This window comes from Hyperoodon ampullatus, assembly GCF_949752795.1.
Source record: "Hyperoodon ampullatus genome assembly, chromosome: 7".
Lineage (NCBI taxonomy): Eukaryota > Metazoa > Chordata > Mammalia > Artiodactyla > Ziphiidae > Hyperoodon > Hyperoodon ampullatus.
In genome coordinates, this window is record NC_136920.1 from 68,487,387 (window position 1) to 68,509,013 (window position 21,627).

General features: G+C 46.5%; 1 protein-coding gene across 11 annotated transcripts in view; it reads left to right on the plus strand.

The window, feature by feature from the left end:
• Nucleotides 1-2,321: 2,321 nt before the first annotated feature.
• Nucleotides 2,322-21,627, plus strand: part of BMAL1 (basic helix-loop-helix ARNT like 1) — a gene marked incomplete at both ends in the record, with an annotated part of 31,442 nt that continues 12,136 nt past the window's right edge. For 2 of the 11 annotated variants that reach the window (XM_079708086.1, XM_079708091.1), the window contains 11 exons: nt 2,322-2,461; nt 3,007-3,027; nt 4,719-4,757; nt 5,041-5,082; nt 6,436-6,593; nt 8,346-8,425; nt 13,255-13,347; nt 14,473-14,590; nt 17,107-17,256; nt 19,737-19,983; nt 21,296-21,402. In XM_079708086.1, the coding sequence (XP_079564212.1) occupies nt 2,322-2,461; nt 3,007-3,027; nt 4,719-4,757; nt 5,041-5,082; nt 6,436-6,593; nt 8,346-8,425; nt 13,255-13,347; nt 14,473-14,590; nt 17,107-17,256; nt 19,737-19,983; nt 21,296-21,402 (1,195 nt within the window). Of the gene's footprint in view, nt 2,462-3,006; nt 3,028-3,223; nt 3,313-4,718; nt 4,758-5,040; nt 5,083-6,435; nt 6,594-8,345; nt 8,426-13,254; nt 13,348-14,472; nt 14,591-17,106; nt 17,257-19,736; nt 19,984-21,295; nt 21,403-21,627 lie in introns of those variants that run through there. The other 9 variants (XM_079708089.1, XM_079708092.1, XM_079708090.1 and 6 more) reach the window with 7 other exon arrangements.

Below are 21,627 nucleotides of genomic sequence, written 5' to 3' on the forward strand. Positions count from 1 at the left end.
TAGAGGTGAGGAGATGAGAGGAACCAGCTGAAGAGACCAAAGAGGAGTGGCCACTGAAGTAGGAGAACCATGAAGCTGAGGGACAGGGAGGAGGGAGAGATCAACTCTATTAGATGTGCTGATGGGCCGAGGAGGGAGGGAATGGAGAACTTGCTGTTGGATTTAGCAATGAGGAGGTCACTAGTGAACCCAGCAGGGGCTGTTGTAGTGGGATGATGGGGACAAAAGCCTGATTTGAGTTGAGTTATAGCGAGGGAAGAGGAAAGCACTTGGAAACAAAGAATTGGGGCAGTAACTGGAAGGGAATGGAGTTCAAAAAAGTTGTGTTTTTCTCCCCCCACAAGACGAGAGTTGTTTCAGTGTGTTCTTATCCTAACGGGAGTGATGCTTTAGAGTGGGGGAAGTGGATGATGCAGGATTGGGGCGGATGGTCTGGACTAGTAAGAGAGGATGGGGTCAGCATGCTTTGGGGCTGGGATCCTAGCCTGCAGCATCTAGGTAGCTGTAGAAGTGGTCGCTGGCCTCCTTTCTCAGTGAAGTAGAAGCAGACTTATCAGCTAAGCATGAGGATTGGGGAGATGTTGGAGGTTTGAGGAGGAAAGAGCAAGTATGGTAGCAGTGGGAGAATAGACGGAGCCGAAGAGTCGAGGATCGTTGCATGCTTTTCTCCCACCAGTTCAGGTGCTCAGGTGAGCATGAGTTAGGAGGCCCATCGATCCTAAAGACAATATGGTAGGAAAATAGGACATGAGTGGGCACAAAGGAAAACCAAGAAATGCCCATATAAACATAGGAACGCCATCCGTAATAATCTTAAATTACAAGTAGAAACAGTGAGGTTTCGTTTTTTTCTTTCAGATTGACAAGAGCTCTTACTGGGGATGTAAATTATTGGTGCTTTTCTGGAGCACAGTGTTTCAGTATTTACCAAAACATACAATGTGTGTCCCCTTTAGACCTGTCAGTCCGACTTTTAGAGATAATAGCTCAAATGTGCAGAGCTACGCACACAAAGATGTTCACTCCAGCAATGGTCGTGAGAGTGAAAACATAGCACATGCCTAACCAGGAGGGCTCAGGTATCTAATCTGTGGGCACAATAGTGACAGTGAAAACAAGAGCTCACACTTGCCTCTCACTTTGCAGATGAGGAAACTCGGGCCCAGAGAGTGGGAGTGACAGCCCCAGTCACGTCACTTGGAGCTGGACCCCGACAGTGGGCAGCGCACGGCCACCTTCAACTGGTTTTGCAGTTGGAGTCCCTTGCAAGGTACTTGCCAGCCTCTCCTTTGGGCTGACTTACTTTGTGCTTTTAAGATATGAATTCTCAATGTTTTGCAAGTGTTTGCAGTGTCTTCACTTCATTATGCAAGGTTTTCCTTGCAGTGGAATCCTGAGTACAAAAGGACAGTTTGGGAGGACAGGACAGACTTTGCCTGGGCCAGTGATGGAGAGGGACCACTTTTTCCTGATTCCCAAGTGGGACTTACAGGCTGAGAAAGGATATTTTCTGCTTTCCTACAACTTTGATAAAAATGTGTACTAAAAATACAAAGATAGGGCTTCCTTGGTGGCGCAGTGGTTAAGAATCCACCTGCCAGTGCAGGAGACACGGGTTCGAGCCCTGGTCTGGGAAGATCCCACATGCCGCGGAGCAACTAAGCCCGTGTGCCACAACTACTGAGCCCATGTGCCACGACTACTGAAGCCCACACGCCTAGAGCCCGTGCTCCGCAACAAGAGAAGGCACCGCGTTCAGAAGCCCGCGCACCACAACGAAGAGTAGCCCCCGCTCACTGCAGCTAGAAAAAGCCTGCGCACAGCAACGAAGACCCTACGGCAGCCAAAAATAAATAAAATAATAAATAAAATTTTAAAAATACAAAGATAACAAGTAGATCATATTTCATTGATTAGATTTGATTAGAAGAAGATTAATTTAGGACTGTCAGAATAGCTGGAACACTTGGTCCCCTCCGTGGGAGGAGCACAGGGCTGTAACTTCTAGAGCCTTGGGTTCTGGTTTAGTTCTTCCATGCCCTGGCACGGGGATCTAGGAGGAGCCACCCAGTTTCTCTGAGCTTTGTGTCTACAAGAAAAATGAGTGGGTGAGCCTAAATTACCTATAGTAACTCCTAGAGTAAATACGATGCCGCTTCCAGTTCTACCTGGTCCTGTTCCGGTTGGCTGGGTGAGAGAGATGTTGGTGCTGTAATCAAGTCCCTTTCCCTCCACAGAGCCACCCTGGTCGTCCTCCACCTTAGAAGAGCACGTAGAAATAAACGTGCCTCTGTGCCTCCTTGTACCTATTCCAGACTCCAATGGCCGAACAGAGAATGGACATTTCTTCAACTATCAGTGACTTCATGTCCCCAGGTGCCACCGACCTCCTCTCCAGCCCCCTGGGCACCGGTGGCATGGATTGCAACCGGAAACGCAAGGGCAGCTCCACGGACTACCAGTAAGGCCTTTGGGCTCGTCTTCCTCTGGCTAAACTTGGTGTCGGCTCACAGGCATGAACATCTAGGGCCTCTACTGTCCCTCCTGGAAGAAGGGATCCTCTCTGTGAAAAGGGATGGGAATGAAAGATCCAACTCCAGGTGGCCACACAGTAGTTGATTTTGCCCTTTATCTTCCCCCTGGATTGCAAGCAGGAGGGAGCTTCCAGTACTGCTGAGGTGTTTACTCCCCACTCCTGTCCCCAGATTGTTCCACATCGAGGGAAAAAGAATAGCCGTAAAGCCAGGCTCCACATTTTACCCCTTTCTTCATTTTCCTTTGCTCTTTTGAGCAAGAGGGCTAAGTCCCTGGATGTAACCTCAGTGGTTTCAGAAAGAGCTTTGCCCGAAGGCCTCTCTCTAGGAGGACATCAGCGGCTTACTTAACGTTTGTGGAGTGAACAAGTAGAGGTCATCTCTGGAAACAGTATAGGAACAGTGATACTGTCCTTAAACATTATTTAAGTTAGTGTGTTCCTCTTATATTAAATAGTACTTTTCTTTTTAGACTAGATGGCTTTTCTTTTGAGTAAGTAAATTTTCACACTTACAGTCAACTCTTCTGTAGCTGTACAAACATCTAGGGAATAAGTCAGCGTAGAACATCCAAAGGCACGTTTTGTGTTGTAGAGGCAACTGTGTGGAGTCTTGCCCAAATGTCCATTTGAGAGGTTTTCTTCTGTTTAATGAGGGAAAATCTCCAAGGAGGTATCCCCCTACAGCAGATGTCCTTTCTGCTGAAGTTCACAGGTCGAATTTGGGGAGCACAGTGGCTGGAGGTCAGATGCCCACTAGGAGATGCTATGAGTAATAAGTAAGTGATCCCAGATGATTAAGAGAGTGGACGCCCAGGGGATGGAGAGTGGGTGTGAGGACTGAGGGTGTTCTTCCATGGCAGTAACTCCCCAACAGGGAAACTAGATGTTTTCTGTGGAGCCTTTGTCTTGGGCCAGTGCTGATGCAGGGCTTGACATGTTCTAAGACCTCTGCTATCTAGATCTGTGGTTCCCAACCTTGCCTCCATCCAGAACTTTCAGGTTTCCCACATGGACCCCAGTTTGCAGGTCTTCTGTAATTCATGGAGACCCTATTAATTAAGCAACCATAATCCTTTTCTTATCATTTTAACATACTAAACTCATACCTGTAGGGCAGAGCTTCTTTTCACCTGAAATGATCATCTGCCTCAGTGAGCAGATGCAAGTCTAGACAAAAGGGAAGAGAGGGTTGTCATTTTCCCCTGTGGCCTGTAGATTTTCTTCTGAACTTCAGGACTAGCTAGAGAAAGTCTCTGCCTGTGAGGAAGTCGAGGGCTCTTGGTTGGGAACCACTGTTCTAGAATGCCCGTGATGTGCCTCAGTGCTCCTGAGCAACTTGTTTTTGCCCTTGAGATGACATTGTTTGGAAGGTCATAATCCCTCCTTTCTTACGGGAGAAAGGAGGAGGCCCAGACGGTGGTCAGTGCCCTCCTGAGCGATTTAGGGGTTGGAGAAGGGTGTGAGCTGACCCAGGGGATTTAGAACTCCTTCCTCTGAGGATTTCAATCTGTTTTCTACTGAACCACAAGGTGATGTGAAAACTGGATTCTGGAGTCCATGCAAGGAAGGCAGATCCCTGCTGTGGCCTCAGGAATCTCTGTGGCCCCCCAACCCCATGCCTCCCTCTGTCCCAGTTCCTCAGGGCTCGGGGTTTCCCACTGAGTTGAGAACCAAAGCATTGGGTAGCAGTGCCTTTGAAGAGCTGGCTTGGGGCTCTGCTCAGTACTTCTTTGTGGGTACTTTGATTTCCCCTCCTCACCTCACCCACCATCACCAAATATATAGTATATTTGATGCTTGATGTGTTTTGCAAATGAATGAACCCCATTTATCCAGAATGATGGAGGTGGGGAATGAGGTGTTACAGTTACTCGGATACTCTGGTTACCTAAGAGTTTTCATAAATGCTATATGTATTCCCAATTTTCTCAAACAATCAATACGGTAAAAATATGTTAACACGCAAACTCTATTGAGACGGTATTTATAACTTTTGTTTGGTCTGGGTTTTATAGTAGGTTCAAATTGGTTTTGTTTGTTTTACTTTTATACATCAAGAGTCAATACTATGACTATTTGAGCTTTCTAATTGCTTGGTTTCTGGATAAATGAGGGCCTTCTGTATTATGATAAGAAGCTATTTTGTATGTCTTAACAGTCACATTCTCTTTTGTTTTCTCAGAGAAAGCATGGACACAGACAAAGATGACCCTCATGGAAGGTACCACGAATCTAGTCATTTGAACTTCAGCATCCTTAGAGCCATGTTCTTTGCATAATTAAACATTCTATTACTTGGTCCATGTCCTTGATTAGGGATAAGCAAGGAGGCCTTGAGCCTATGGGCTTGAACTTGTCTCCCTCCCCCCGCCCCCAGTGTGGCCAACAACCAAAGCTCTTGTGTGTCACGTAGAGATGACAGGGATAAGGCAGGGAAGAAAACAGATGTGTAACTCTGCTGTCAATCTCCAGGACATTGTGTTTCTTCTTCTTTTTTTTTCCAGGTTAGAATACACAGAGCACCAAGGAAGGATCAAAAACGCAAGGTGAGCTCGGACCCTCATTCTGTCCATAAACTGTCCGGTTTGCTTGCTTGGTGTGTAGCCAAGGAGGCTCTGCATATCCGGTCCTTGTCTGTCGGACGGTCTTCGACACTGTCACGTCCTTAGGGAAGGAGGAAGGGGATGGGGGGCCGGGCTTGATGTGGCCTCTGCCCCCGCCTCCATCCCTCCAGGCTGAGCCGCCTGCACTCTTTGCCGTCTAAGCACAGTTAACCTGAAGGGGACTTTGGAGGGAGCAGAAGATAAATCAAGGCTAAAGGTTTTCTCCGTCTTCAGCGGGTTACTCCTTCCTGACTCAGGGCCCTTCGGGGAGACCTGGCTCAGTGACTCGGTTCCCCGGGCTGTCCCAAGCCTTTGGAAGTGCCCTTATTGCTCAGCAAGGTGCACTTGAAGGCTAGACGTGGGGGTGCCCTGCTTCCTCAAGGAGATTCTCTAACTCCGTCTTTCCTGCTTCCAGCCATGCCTGCGACTCCTTTCCATGCAGATCCTGAGCTCTCCTGCCAGTAGCCCCAGGGCCATTTGAGTCTGTATTGTGACACAGAACCAGGGGCTGCAGAATTTGACCCGACACTTCTGGCTTTTCCCTCATGGACCAGCTTTGACGAGAGATCCCACGGTTCTGTTGCTATGGCAGTGGCAGCAAACTACGTTTCCACTGTTGACACACCTCTTTAGGGGGACAGTCACAAATGACAGGTGCAAACCAGTCAGGGAGGGAGTGTGTGCCCATGGAAGTGTCACGCTGACTCGGCAGGCAGCAATTCCAGGGAGGAAGGCGTGTGACATTCCTCAGTGGAAACTCTTGGGGACAGATGTAGCAAGTGCTGCGTCTAGGTGGGGTCATGGCCGACCCAAGGACGGCAGCATTAGTTACCTGGTGTCTCAATCAGTCGTCTCCGACAGGCCACACAGCAGGCTCCCCACAAACCTCAGAGACAGCTCAGCGTGGCGCCCTCACAGATGTCTGTTCTGGATGCTTTGCCCTTTGAATCCTGCACCTCCCTTCTTTCCTTCACCCCGTCTTAAAATCCAACTTTATTGGGGCTGAGAGGAAAAGAAATGAGGAGAAATTAACAGCTCAGTTTACTTTGAAAAGACAGTTTTTGTAATATTTCTCAATTCTAAGGATGAGGTGAGCATTAAAAAAAAACCTAATACTGACCTGGCAGTGAGCCCACTTTTTTTGGTGACTTTAGTAGGAAGGCCTAGCTTGAAACATTCTGCAGATTCTAAATTTGCCTTGACAGATGAATATTGAAAACAGCTATAATTTATTTTCATCGTTTCCTTGATGCTCTGTTACATTTTACAGAAATCATTTTTCATATTGTTGTTCAGGGAAGCTCACAGCCAGATTGAAAAGAGGCGTCGGGATAAAATGAACAGTTTTATTGATGAACTGGCTTCTTTGGTACCAACGTGCAACGCGATGTCCAGGAAATTAGATAAACTTACTGTGCTGAGGATGGCTGTTCAGCACATGAAAACATTACGAGGTGAGATCCCGGCTTTACTGTCCTTTACGCCCTTGCTCACAAATGTTACCACCCTTACCTAGAATGTTCCCGAGTCCCCTTAGGGACAAATGTTTATTACTTGCAAATGTGTAGCCTTGAGTAAGTAATATGCCTGTCATTTTCAGCAATACACCTGGTACCAAATGAAACGATTATTGAGCTTCTGTGGGTATCAAGATGCAGTTTTGCTGTCCTGCATCTCCAGAGGGTGGAGGCTATGTCCTGTGCATGTGTATATATGCACGTACATATCAGAGAGGACACTGCTGAAGTCCCAGCTTGTGCGTATGTGGTGCCTGGACCCCACCCATACAATGATATACATCAGAAATGTAGGTGCCCTTAGTGACACAGGAAAGTCAGTTTCAGTTTTGAAGAGGAAAATTCATCATGGTTCCTTTTGAAGAGTGAGTCACTGGTTGGTGGGACTTGCTGCGTTTTATTGTCAGGAATGAACACTGATGATATTTTCATCTTCCTGGAATTTTCCCAAGCCAGATCAACTCTTTATGAGGGAAGCAGTGTTTTCCTTCTTTTCTGAGTGCGGGGAGGGTGAGAAAACAGAGGCAGAGACGTGGAAGTGACTTATCCACACCACAGGAGAAATCCGAACTGTATCAGGCATTTTAGTGAATGCGGTTCCTGGAATTTTCCACAGCTAGCCTTGGACTATTTGAGGAAATTGGAAAGTGGGCGCTCACTTAGATCTCTGACCTGTGTGGTAAAAGAATTATGTCTTTTATATTTCTACAAAGCCACCGGAAATAAGAAGTAGCTGGCTTTGTCTGACTTTTAATCATTATTCAAAAATGTTGTATCCTTTGCCCGGAGAATGGCATTTTAAAATTCATATTAGTGAAGATAGAGATTAAATCATTATAACTAACTTCTATTACGTTGGAAGGAAAAGAGTGGCAGAGCTCAAGTTACCCTAAAAAGCAGGGACGTGGGTCAGTAATATGTGCCTTTTTGGTTGATATGAAAGTCAGGACACGTTCTGTTTCCCTCCTTCCCGGTGGTACTTGGAATTGTTATGGATCGTTTCATTTTACTTCTTCACTCTTTTACTAACCATTCTGCAGGTTTCAAGTCGTTTCCTGCTGGCATTTTTCTCTAAGTTATTCTCCTGAAAGATGCCAGATTGACAGCCTTTTAAACCTAAGTCTTGTGCCTTCCAGTCCTGGGAGCTCGAGTTGCACTTACTGAAGAAATGCATTTCTCCGGGTTGCCAAGCTCATTTAATTCAACCCTGATGAAGAGGAGCTCTCAGTAAATGCCTTCTACAGGGTGTTTACTCAGGGCCTGGCAGTCTGGATGATTTCCCAAGAACATTTAGAGTGGAGATTTGAGCAACCGCTAGACAACCCATTTAATATAGATCTTGGGAGGAGGGAACCTCCCAGGAGTCTCTACCAGTTTGCTTCTAGAGCTGCCTTCTCTCTTAGAAGCAGTTTTTTAACTGTGTCAGCTCCTGATTTTCACTATAGTGACAAAAGCAAGCTTGCCAAGTCTCCTGTGGGCAACAGTGTTTGCTTTTCGGTGGAATTCTCTTTGGCATTAGAGGCTTCTGTCCAAAGTCAGATCTAGCCCTGTCTCCGTTAAGGAAAAAGAAGACAAAATTTAGATCCCAAGTGGTAAGGCCTGGCCGCATCTGGAAGGTTTGAGGCAGTTGAATGGAATGAGACATCTGAAAATACAGTGTCCAACGCTTTCTCTTTTTTCCCCTGTAAGGTGCCACCAATCCATACACAGAAGCAAACTACAAACCGACTTTTCTATCAGATGATGAATTGAAACACCTTATTCTCAGGGTATGTTGCAATTATGGGATTGTTTTACACAACATTTATTTTTACAAATTTCAGAGTTAAGTACCAGCGTGTGGGAATTTGATGTCTCAACACTGAACTTGCTTAGGCTGGCTTCCTCTTTTGGGGTCTCCACCTGTTCTTACTGTTTGAACAGGCTTCACATCTCTTCCCTGAGACCCTCCTCTTCTCCCCTTGCTCAAGCAAAAATTGAAGGTCTATGCTACTGGGACTTTAAATCAGAAGAGCAGGATTTTGTTAAAATAGGAGGTAATGAAGAATCCCCTTCCTGAATAGGAAGGTTTTAGAAAGGGACTGAAACTGAGAGCAACTGAGAATTTCTCATCACTTAACCACTAGCACAAAAACAGCCACCTAAATCTTTATACCAAAATTCCATCAAAACAACAAGCTTCCAAAGACACCATGGCCCAAGGAGGAAAATAAGTGGAGGAGGTGATGCTTTCACCTGCTTGACTGCAGTGCTCACTTTCTCCTGCCAGGCTCTGCAGAGAGGCAGCTGAGGTGGCACTGCGGGAACCTGGCTTCTGTGCGGAGTCAGGTCTGCTCTGGGTAGAGCGAGATTCACTTGGAAATTGAAGGGAGAGACACCGAATTCAGAAACGTGTCCTCTTGCAAACTGTGAAAAGAGAAACAGAAGCCCAACTGAAGGCAAAGATACCTGCCTCATCTCGCCACAGCCAGGGCTGACCTCACTTCTCTGAGCAGAAGTTTGCAAAGCCCCGGCACAGAGGCTAGTCCAGCTGGATTTTTGCATCTTCAGTACGCATTTTCAGCTCACCCTGGCTTCAGGCCCTCTGTAAGCCTGGCCTGCCTGCTCATTCCAGTAGTCTCTGTCCATCCCCTCGTGACATGCTGTATTAACTGCAAGGAACAGAAGACGTGATGAATAAACAGGGCTTTGTGTTTCTCCAGCATAGCCAGTCCTGGGGTAGGCTGTGAGGGGCTCGTCTAGGGGCTCAGTGAGGTCAGCAGGAACCAGGCTCTTCTGTCCTCTCACACAGCCCTGCTGAGCTAGCATGCAGCTTGTTGCCTCATTGGAGTGAGACTGCCTGTGCCAGCTCTCAGTAGCTGATCAGCCAGAAAAAGGGCAGGGGAGGCTCCAGGCCAGCCGTCTTTTGTACCAAGAAAGGATGCACCTTCCTGGAAGCACAATAGTGGACTTCAGCTTATCCAGAAGATGTCACCTGGTCCCCCATAGCTGCAAGGCATGTTGCAGAACAAGTATCGTAGACGCAGGCAGGAGAGCAGGGGGTCGGGAGCAGCGGTTGCCACACATACTTTCCAGAACCGCATCCGTCTGCTAGATTTCCCTCCAGGAGTGGCTGCCACAACCCAGTATGGAGCTCCAGCTGTGGCCTGGTTGGCCTGGGGTTGGATCGCCTGGTAGCCTCCCTTGCAGTAGAAGCCATCTTATTAGTGCCACATCCGGGGTAGCTGTAATAGTGGCCCTCCCCGGCTCTCTTGTACGTGAATTATTGTTAGGCCAGGTTTTTTCCATCGTGTGTAGGTGCAGTTTTTTGAACTTCTCTTTTATCGATCCAATAAATACCTATTTATTGGATAGTCCCATATTGCAGCTTATCATTAGCGATCCTTCAGAGCTTCATGCGACTTGTAGCTTGGATACGTATGTCTTCTGTCTTCCATTTTCATTCATTAGCTAATTCAGCAAACATTTTAGTACTTACTGGTTATGCATGGCCCTGTCCTACAAACATCCAATCACTGATAAACACTGTAGGGTGGGACCAAGGCTTCTCAGGAAGTTGGCGATGATCGTTTGGTTACCTCTCAAGGCATGCTCGGAAGACCCAACTCTGCCCTCACTCCTCCATCCTTTTCATAAAGGTGTCCTTGTTCTCAGGGAGGACTTGCTGGAGTTAAGATGTAAACTATATCTGCAACATCTCCAGAGAGACCACCAGGGCCGGCTTTACGGGCATGCAACCTATGCAGTCACACAGGGCCTGGCACTTGGTTTAATGCTCTGCTGTCGCCATCTTGAAAATTGTATTTGAGAACAAGGGTCCCTGCATTTTCATTTTGTACTGGGCCCTACAGATAATGTAGCTGGTCCTAATTGCCATACTGATAATTTGGAACTTTTTTAAATTTTATTTTATTTTTTTGACTGTGTTGGGTCTTCGTTGCTGGGCGTGGGCGTTCTCTAGTTGCGGCGAGCGGGGACAACTCTTCGTTGTGGTGCGCGGGCTTCTCGTTGTGGTGGCTTCTCTTGTTGCGGAACGTGGGCTCTAGGCACGGGGGCTTCAGCAGTTGTACATGGGCTCAGCAGCTGTGGCTCACAGACTCTAGAGCGCAGGCTCAGTAGTTATGGCGCACGGGCCTAGTTGCTCCGCGGCATGTGGGATCTTCCCAGACCAGGGCTCGAACCCGTGTCCCCTGCATTGGCAGATTCTCGACCACTGCACAATGAGGGAAGTCCAAATTTGGTGTTTTTAAAGAAAAAAAAATATATGTATGTGTATGTATAAAACCAGCTCTTTTTGTGATGACAAGTGCTTAATAATTGTCTTGTTGCTGCTTTTCTGAATGATTTCCTATTAGATGCCCACACTTATCAGGGTCTGGAATAAGGGTTTTAATGCTATCCAAGCTAAATACTTTATCTTGGGCTTGCCTTTTCTGCTCTTCTCTCTCAGACAGCCTCAGTGGTGATTTGTCTTCCCTGATGGAACTTTTCTCACATCTCTGGCCCATCTCAGTGGCTGTGAAATACTGTCTGATTCCTTGCCGCTTCCAGGTGCCCAGTTCTTGGGAATTTCCTTCAACAGATGGCAGGGTCCACTCAGATGATGTTTGAACAGTTTGGCAGCAGGAACTGGACTTCCACTTTTCCTTACCAGTGCAAATCTGACTAACAGCATTCTTTACTAAGTGCTTTCAAAATATCTTTAATAACCGGCATGTCAAGGAGCAGTGAACCTGATCAGTTTACAGTGTCTGAATCCTGTATGTCCCGAGTTTTGAAAACGTGGCGGCTGCTTGGGCTCCGTGTCATTCATTAACTTAACACCGTCCTCCCTGAGGGCGAGCCTGCCCTGGTCTTCCTGGGCCCCGTGGTGCTCGTGTTCTCACCCCTCTGCCCTCTGGCTGTCCCCTCAGCCCCGGCTCCTTCACCTGCTGGTGTTTATCTGCCCGAGTAAAGCGGTGTCGGAATGTTTTGTGCTTCCCCTGCGCTGACCGTGTTCACCAGCCTCTGGAACCTCCTCTCCCTCCCCTGCAGTGTGTTCAAATCCACTGCACTCGTGTCACCAGTTTGGGCCTGACTCTGCCCAGCATTTCTTCCAGGATGTCACGGGCACCTTCTTCCCAGGCATCTTTTGTGCCACATCGCTTCATTAATGAAAAGCCTCAAAATACTCACTTCTCTGGTTAGATATAAGATTGTCAGCAAGGCAAGTGAGGAAGTTATTAATACTCTCTTTTTTGACAGAATGAGGCTTCCAGCAGATGGTGCTTGGGAAGTCGCTTCCCCCTCACCATCATCCCTTGCCCCTGGGCCAGCTCAGAGACCTAACTTAGGAAAGGATCATCCCCAGCTTCCTTCTGGCAGGACAGGCTGCCAAGCCCTCTCACAGCAATAGTGAATCTGTTCCCCTTTTACTCACTTCTTTTATCCCAGCACAAGTGCATGTACCATTCTGTTACCTTCTGGCACATGAATTCATTTCCTAGTTCTTTGAATTAAACTGCATCCTGAAGGCCCTTTTGTGGAAAAGGGAGTAGGTTCTCTAGATTCTTCCAAAGGACAGACTGCGGCCCAGCAAATAACGCAAGATAATGACGCACTGTGATTTAGACCGTGGTAGCTGAATATAGAGCAAGTGCATGGTAGAGAACGGAGCCCCCTCCCTGGCACCGGGAAGGCCCCAACGGGAGTTGAGTAGTTGCCCGCCTGGAAAGTCATGGATAGGATTCAGTCACACATGCACAAAACATCCTAAGCTCTTAGGTACCGTAGCTTTGTTATTTACCTGCTTCAGTCTATCCAACAAATACTGTCCTGTCTCCACACCTATCTTTACTGGCCCTTTGGATTTTTACCTGTATTTAAAGTGAAGAAGAGACGAAAAGAAAGTCAGGGGAAATTTTTGCTTTTCTTTTTTTTGTATCATTTAGGAGACAAACAGCCCAGCCCTGGGTCAAGTGATAATACTTGAGAGCAGTACTGCTCGAGCCTGTGTACGTTAGAATCACTTTGGGATGGGGGTAAGGGTTGGATGGGGAGGGGGTAATGATCATAGCCCCAGTGATCTAGCCCCATTCCAGACCATCAGCATAAAACACCAAAAGCAAACCCCACTTCAAATGTTGAGAACCACTGTTCCCGAGAGCTCCCTGGAAATGCAGGTGTTCGAGTTGAGGACGGATGGAGGCTGCGACATTGGACCAGGGGGTTCTGATCCTAAAGTTTCCTTCCACTCTCAGATTCTCTGATATTACAGCATTGTTATACTTAGAGCAATGAAATGGATTTCTCTGGACCTTCATGCAATCAAAGGAAAATTCTTAAGCTGAGTTCTGCTTTGAAACAGAACTTACTCTAATGGGATGTTCCCCTGTAATCATTAGATAATACACGTGTATATATCTGCCTTGGAGAGAATCTTACTATTCTCGGAAGGCATTTGTCCTGAACATCCTGATCTCAGGATACCTGTGAAACTGTCGATGACTGCAGTCCTGTGCTTTGGATACTTAGAAAACAATCCTTATTTGCTATCAGAGTGACTATAAATCATGTTTCCTGAAGTGTGATAAATTGATTATCCATTTCTCCTGATTAGGCAGCAGATGGATTTTTGTTTGTCGTAGGATGTGACCGAGGGAAGATCCTCTTTGTGTCAGAGTCTGTCTTCAAGATCCTCAACTACAGCCAGGTACTGTTCCTGCTGCTGGTGGGCAGCCTCACAGCAGCCAAAAGGGTCACCCCACTTCTCAGAATAATTATGGTGGACAAGTGATGTGTGAAGTGCTTATATATTCCCCCACCCCATCCTTCTTCCAGAAAATTCTTTACACAGAAATTAATATAAACTTAGAAAACTTCCTTTAATGTGCTTCCCCCACTGGGAAGTTCGACCTTATCAGCATTGTAACTTTCTCACTGCTGCAAGATAAACAGCCCACAGTGTAGGGGTCGGGGGGCAAGGGGCTGACTGACAAGGAAGACAGGTAGGCAGACAGGACAATACCAGGGAATAAGAAAAATGGGAATCCACCCATACTGTGTCTACAGTGATATGTCACTTATTAGCTCTGTTGAACCTCAGCGTCCTCTAAACAATGATTGTAATAATCCATACAATCTATGACTGTTTGTAGGATCATATAAGATAACCATTTATAAAAGCTTCTAGAACAGAGCTTTTCACCTATTTTGTCCCTAGAGTTTTTACTCGTTTTTTTCATTCATTCACTCATTCACATGCTGGTATTTGCATGGAAACTTAGTAAAGCAGAAGAATTGCAGAATCAAAATAACATTTATATAAATTAGAATTAATGTAAATTTAATGTTTCCAAGGTGTTTTGCTCTTTTTAGTCTTAGAGCAAAGCTATGGAAGAAGTTATTTTTATCTCTGCTAACAGTTAGGCTAGTGAGGCGAATAGTATGACACAACTTGTTTAAGAACAGAGGTTTAATGGATAGAGTCAGAGCCCAGGCCCTACATTCCTCCCTCTGAGGTCTTAGAAGGGAATCTGTGGGCCTCAGAAATAAACGAAAAGGAATACATACTGAAAGACTTTTGCCTTAGAGGAGCATGAACTATTTCTGTACGTGGTTGAGCCCTTTTTCCTTCGTGTCTTATCAAAACCACAGTCCCAGTGCCTCATTCATTGTGTCTATATCTAGGCAAAGTGACTGGACGTGTGTACATGTTAACACATGAAATATTTGAAATTCTCGTGCTTAAAAATGCAGAGTAAAGGCCCAGCCCTTGTTGGTTAATATATGTTCCACGTGCCGTTGACTTGTCCTTTTTGATGATACATTCCCACAGAATGATCTGATTGGTCAGAGTTTATTTGACTACCTGCATCCTAAAGATATCGCCAAAGTCAAGGAGCAGCTCTCCTCCTCTGACACTGCACCCCGGGAACGGCTCATAGATGCAAAAAGTGAGTTTGGGATCCGCCGCTGCTTCCTCAGCTGCCTGCCCAGACGGCTGAGCGCCGGGCTGAGCAGTGTGTGCGGACCTCAGCCTCTGGGTTCCTACCTCTCTGCCCTTTATCTGGGTCCCAGGTGCTGTCTTTGGCTAAGTGGGATTGTTTATGTTACTTTGTGTTTGTTTCTCTTTTGTTTTACATAAAGAAGAAAAAAATTCAATGTCCAAACTCGTGAGAGGAAAAACAGCTACTTTCATTTGATTTTTTCTGATTTTTAGTCATTTTTTTTCCAGAATCTAGAAATTCCAAGTTGTATGTTCCTGAGTTTAAAGGGTTCACATCAGTTTGATTTGTTCCCCCTGAAAAAATCACCTCTATTTATCTGAGTTGCACTCATGCAGCCTCATAAGATGAAAGTAAGAAAACTTCAAGTGTAAATATGACACTTCTTTGACCAAAGTGGTTCTTCATTAGATGCCCCACCCCGCCCCGCCGCCTGCCTCCCTGCTTCCTTCTTGCAGCAGTGGAGCCATCACTTGCGTTCTCCCCCAGCTTCCTGCTCCTGCACCCACTCCCTGCCTCCTGTGTGAGGCCACAGAAGCTCTCTTCTCCTTCAGCCCCATGGGGGTGCTGTGCACTCCAGCAGTGAAGAGCACGGACTCTGGAGTCAAATGCAGGGCTTGCATCTTGGCTCCACCATTTACTAGCTGTGTGACCTTGAGCAAGTTACTTAACCTCTCTGTGCCTCAGCTTCCTTATCTGCAAAATGTTACCTATTTCATCAAGTTGTTGTGAGGATTTAATATGCTAATAACGGAGTACATAGTTTCCAGCACAGAGTAAGCACAACGTGGTATTTACCTTGGCCCAGTGCCATCATAGCCTAACTAGTTTCTTGCTTCCAAGCTCTCCATTGTAATCTCTGGAAGGAAATAACCACCAGAGGAATCTCCTTTAAATCATCCTTTTCACTAAGGCACTCCTCTTCTCCCTGTAAGTACAATGCAGTCCCTGGTACCTGTTGCCCTTTATAGTATGGTCCTGCAATTTTTTTAGTGACCTCAGAAGAGAAAGATGAATGCTGTTTGGTCCTTTTGCCTCTAAAGCTCTTACCATGTAGTCAGGGAGACAAGGAGACAGCACCATTCACAATAGGTGCAGCCATAGATGTAGTACCAGGCATAGAGACCGATGATTAATTCTCACGTGGGCGTGGGTACAGGCATCACGGAGCAGGTGACAGCTCCAGGTGGGTTTGAAAAGATGAATTAATGTTTGCCAAATGATGAAGGGAGGAAAGGAACAGAGGAAATGACTTGTGGACGGGTGCAGACGTGCAGTGCTGTGGGCTGCCGGTGCCGCTGGAACAGAACATGCAGGGGAGGGAGAGGGCTGGACCACGAAGACCTTTTCATCTGTGGGGACACAGTGAAGGGCTGTGAACCAGGCGGGGCAGGCTCGGATTGGCATTCGGGGAGGATCACTGAGGCAGCAGTGCGGGAGGTAGGTGAGAGCAGGGAGACCCACGAGGAGCCCCCGGCAGTAGCCATTCCTGTGATGGCTGCTCCCGCGGTGGGCAGTGGGCGCTTGTTCCCCCAGACGTGATCTGCAGCCCTGGCTTCTGCACCGACAAGTAGCCCATGTTTCTATCAGGATCACAGTCATGCTTTTTCTCCAGAGACTCTAATTCAGTTCGTCCGGAACCATAATTCAGACCACAGATATGAGCCAATTTATATGTGAAATTTATATGATTTAAAATTTTCTGGTAGCTACGTTTAAAAAAGTGAAAATAAATGCAGAATTATCTTTAATACTGTATTTTATTTAACACGAAATCCAAAATGAGGTCTTTTACATTTTTTTTTGGTACTAAGTCTTTGAAATCCTATTTTTATTCACATGTACAGCACACCTCCAATTTCAAGCTCTCAATAGCTGCATGTAGCTAGTGGCTACCACACTGGGAAGCACAGATCTAGAATGGGGTCCCAGAATCTGCAGGTTGATGAAGCATCCGGGGGTTCTGGCGTCCAGCCGGGGTTGAGAACTTAAGGCGGTCCTGCTGCCTCCTTTCCATTCCAGTATCCAGGCCTTGCCCATCCTCCAAGTCCCAGCCCACCCGCTTCCACCTCTGGGAAACACCGATTGTTTCTGCCATTTACTTGGCACTGATCACTCATACGTCACGTTGTGTTATCATTAGTCTTTTCCTGGTGAACTTCCATTTCCCCTTCTCAGCCATCCACTCCTGCTGGACAGGAACCCTGTGTGTATTTCTGTATTCCGTGGAGCACCTAGTCCATTCATCAGTCGCTGCATTCTTCGTGATCTGTAAGCATTCCGGGTTGACAGCACCCCTGTCCATACAGCATCTGTTAAGGCCTAGACTGAGGAGAGGGGTTATTGTCACGTCATTGTTACAGAACAGCGAGGCAGGAAAGAAAAGACTTTCTTCAAGGGCACACTCCCCCTCCTGACAGACAACACTACCCTCAGTTTATCACATTTTGTGTATTGATTTGCAGCTGGACTTCCAGTTAAAACAGATATAACCCCTGGGCCATCTCGATTATGTTCTGGAGCACGGCGTTCTTTCTTCTGTAGGATGAAGTGTAACAGGCCTTCCGTAAAGGTTGAAGACAAGGATTTCCCCTCCACCTGCTCAAAGAAAAAAGGTAACCACTTAACAGTTCTTTAAATCCTATCACAGGTGGAGCGCTCAGCAGGGGGTGGGCCCAGAGCAGCGGGTCCCAGGATTGCAGCCAGGACCTCACTAGCCCCCCTTCAATGGGGGCAGTTGGGGAGCGGTGGGGGGAGCTGGAAGGCCCTGATGGTGTCACGATGACACAGGTTTGTGGGAAGGCTCCCTCTGTTTAAGTCCTGTCTTTTCCTGTGGTTGGGAAAGAATACTCTCTAAGTCACAGCCCCCTGCTTCCCCAGCACCCACGAGCCCACCAGAATTATTCTAAGTTCACCAGTGCCTGCAGGTGGCTAAGTGCAGTGGACACTTCTCATTTTTCTTCCATTGTGAAGTGTTTCTTCTTCCTGTCCTCTCCCACTCCGGGCTTTCTTCCGGGTTCCTTTTGTTGCTTCCTCCTCTTCTGTCCCCAGCCTTCTTCTCTTAAGAGTAGATATATACTCATCCATGGGTAATGTCATCCGCCCCCTTAGCTTTCAATGACATTTATATGCCACTAACTTCCAAGTTCATATGTCTAGCCTGCACTTCTCTTCTGAACTCCAGATTTGTAAATTAACTGCTTATTTAGTCTACCTGCTTGGACATCTCAAGGGCATCTCAAACGTGATATATGTAGAAGTAACCACCTGAGCTTCCCCTCGAAGGTAAATGACACTACTGTCCATCTAGCTGTGCGCGCTAGAAGCCTGGGGGGCACCCTCACCCCCTTTCCCTCCCTCCTGATCTAGTCAGTTATAAAGGCTTGCTGCCATGAATTGCCCCTGCAGAAGTTATCTGAAGTGTGTTTATCCATCACCATGTTTACTGTTACTATCGCTAGATGGAGGCTACCCTGGATCTCACAGGCCCGGTGAAGCAGGTTCCTCACGCTTTCCAGCCCCTCACATGGCCAGGGTGACCTTTCTAAAAGCAAATCTTGGGACTTCTCTGGCTGTCCAGTGGTTAAGACGCCACGCTTCCATTGCAGGGGGTGCAGGTTCGATCCCTGGTTGGGGAACTAAGATCCCGCATGCCACGCGGCATGGCCAAAAAATAGAAGGAAAAAAAAAGAGCCGATCTTCGTATCAGTCCCCTGTTTCAAACCCTTCAGTGGTTCCCGTTGCTCTTGAAGAAAAGTTTAAAATCCTTCATGTGACTTTGCAAACCCCCGCCCCTGACACTACTCTGTACGTTTGAGACTTGCTGACCTCCTTTCGATGCCTCCAAACCCTTTCTACCCAAAGTCTCCGTGCGCTCTGTCACCTCTGACGGGAATGCCCCTCTCTCGCCACCAGCTCCCTCCCTGACTCACTCGAGCTTGTCCTTTAGAGTGGACCTCAATGTCTGTCACTCCCTCCCTCCCCCAGGCTGCCTTATGTCTGCTTGTAGCACCCTGCAGGGTTTCTTTCTAACACTTGCTTACAGTTGCAGTTATGTAGTTATTTGTGTGATTATTTGTTTAAAATATCTCTCCCCCATTAGACTGTGCATTCCACAAAGGCAGGTCTGATTTGTTTTCCACTGTTTCCCAGTAACTAGCACAGACCTGATGCTTGGTAAACTATTCCATAAGGATGTGTTTACTGTTGGAATCCACAGGTGCTCCACACTTAATGTGTCCCAAATTGAAATCTTTTCTCCCTCTCCTCTAAAACTTACTCTATATTCTCTGCCCTGTGTCAATAAATTGTATAATACCAGCTAACCACTCAATCTGAAAAAGTTGGAGTCGTCTTTATTTTCTTTTTTCATACCAAATATTTTGATACTCATACCAAATCCCAACAGTTCAAGCTCAGAAATTTCTCCTGTGTCCTGCCCTGCCTCATCTTCATAGCACTGCCATGGTACAGTCCTCAGCATCTCGTGCATGTCTTCCAGTTCACCCAACACTCTGCTCCTAGAACATCCAAATCACGATGTGATTTTGCTGTTTCCCCACTTAAATACCTTCGGAAGCTCTCCATTTCCTATCTGAAAAAGGTTAACACATTTGTGAGCAAATAATCCAAGGCTCTGACGATATGCTCCCAACCTGCCTTTCCAACTCTACCCGCAACGCCTCCCTTTTCCCTTCAGCCACACGGAGCTCTTTGCTGTTTCCTGTACAGGATACCTCTTTGTGCCTTTGTATGTTCTCAAACCTTTACAGATTCTGGTCCCTTACCCATTGCTCATCCTTCTTGACCCACCTCCTTCATAGTTCTTCGGGGGCGGGCTTCTTCTCCCCAGGGAGATTTAGCTACTGCTTCCTTGGTACATGTGATGCCCTTTTGCTGTAACCAGCTCTACAAGGCGTATATGACACTGGATGATACCTGTTTTTTCTGTCTTCTCTCTCACTAGATGCTAACTTCTGGACAGTAAGGCTTTGGTTTTTATATTTTGACTCCCTACCTACATCCCCCGACTAGGCTGCCTGTGCCCCCAGGCCCCAAAGCCACACTGACATTGACCATGGACTTTGCTTTCTAGCAGATCGAAAAAGCTTCTGCACAATCCACAGCACAGGCTATTTGAAAAGTTGGCCGCCCACAAAAATGGGGCTGGATGAAGACAACGAACCAGACAACGAGGGGTGTAATCTCAGCTGCCTTGTCGCCATCGGACGACTGCACTCTCACATGGTTCCACAACCGGCGAACGGGGAAATCAGGGTGAAATCTATGGAATACGTCTCTCGGCATGCAATAGATGGGAAGTTTGTTTTTGTAGACCAGAGGTAAGAGTCTGCACATTACCCTTGAACAATGATGGTAGAGGATTTTCAACCCTGAGTAAAGCAGAGAAGACTGGGCCATCGGCTGTCTTTCTTAGGGATAGAGAGAAGGAAATGATGGGTGTATCTGCTGAAAAATGAGACCCAGTGGGTTATCATCATAAATACAGAGATTTTTCTCCATGTTATTCTTTGGCATGTAGAGACAGTGAAGTGGGGTGGTTTGATGTCCATGGCTGAAAGAGAAATAGTAGGCATAGTATGCTATCTGAATCCATGGAAGGTTCCAGGACCATTAATTCCTGTGATTGAAATTCTGGCATGTGGGACTCAGAAAAGATGATCTAGTCCTGAGCTGTCAATACAGTCAGTCATCTGCTATAGTAACTCCATACGGCAACTTAATTTTAATTTAATCAATTTAAATTAAATTAAAAATTCAATTCCTCAGGCTCACTAGCTACATTTCAAGTACTTAGCAGCCGCATGTGTCTAATGGTATCCATGCAGAACATTTCTTTTTTTAATTAATTTTTATTGGAGTATAGTTGATTTACAATGTTGTGTTAGTTTCTGCAATACAGCAAAGTGAATCAGTTATACATATACATATATCCACTCTTTTTTAGGTTCTATTCCCACATAGGTAGAACATTTCTGTCTTCTCAGAAAGTTCTGCTGGACAGCACTGATCTAGTCCGGTCTCATTTTTTATGGTGGTTGAACTGAGGCTCAGCCTGAAGCCTGGCCTTCTCCAGAATTCACAACCCATCGGCAGTAGACCTGGGCTGAGAACCCAGATGTCCCCAAATTTCCACTGTTCTCTGCTGCCTCTTTAAGAGTATTCACAGGGTAGTAATTTTTCTGGCTATTAGATATAGTCACTAAATACTGGAAAAGGAGGAGACCACCTCTAAAGGTCCTTGTGGGCCCTGCTGCTGGAGCTTCTGGTGTTTGGTCATCCTGGTAAAAAGCAGCCGGTAAATTGGAGAAGCTTTGCCCTGGAGTTTAGAGTTCTACCACGTTTTTATCTAATACAGTTACTACTTTTAAACCTCCTAAAATTTGATATCTTGTGCTAACAGCCCCTTTGAAAGGATTCTTTGCTTGCTTTCCCTCTGTTTTTACAGCCCTGATTGAAGTCAGTGTCATGAGAAAAAAAAACCATAAAGCAAAACCCATGTAATAAGCCCTCTGAACCCCCCTGGCTTTGACCTTGTTTTCACTGGCTGTAGCGGGCGGGATTCAGCCGGTGGAGAGATGCTGTTAATCGTCTGAATGGCTTTTTCTTTTTTTTAAAAAAATTCCCTTTTAGGGCAACAGCTGTTTTGGCATATTTACCACAAGAACTTCTAGGCACCTCATGTTATGAATATTTTCACCAAGATGACATAGGACATCTCGCAGAATGTCATAGGCAAGGTAAGCTGGGCTGTACAACAGGTCTTAAGTTTAAAGTGCCCCCCCTGCTTCTAGACTAGTCCACGTAACCTCGCAGAGAAATCTGCCTCTGTGACGTGGGAGTCAACCAGCCCAGGAGTCTTCAGGCCAAGACAGCTGTGAGGAGAGGAGGCTACTGCTTCGCCCAGCCCCATCTAGCCCCTTACAGATAACTCCCCACCCCACTGCCTAGCAGATTTCTATACT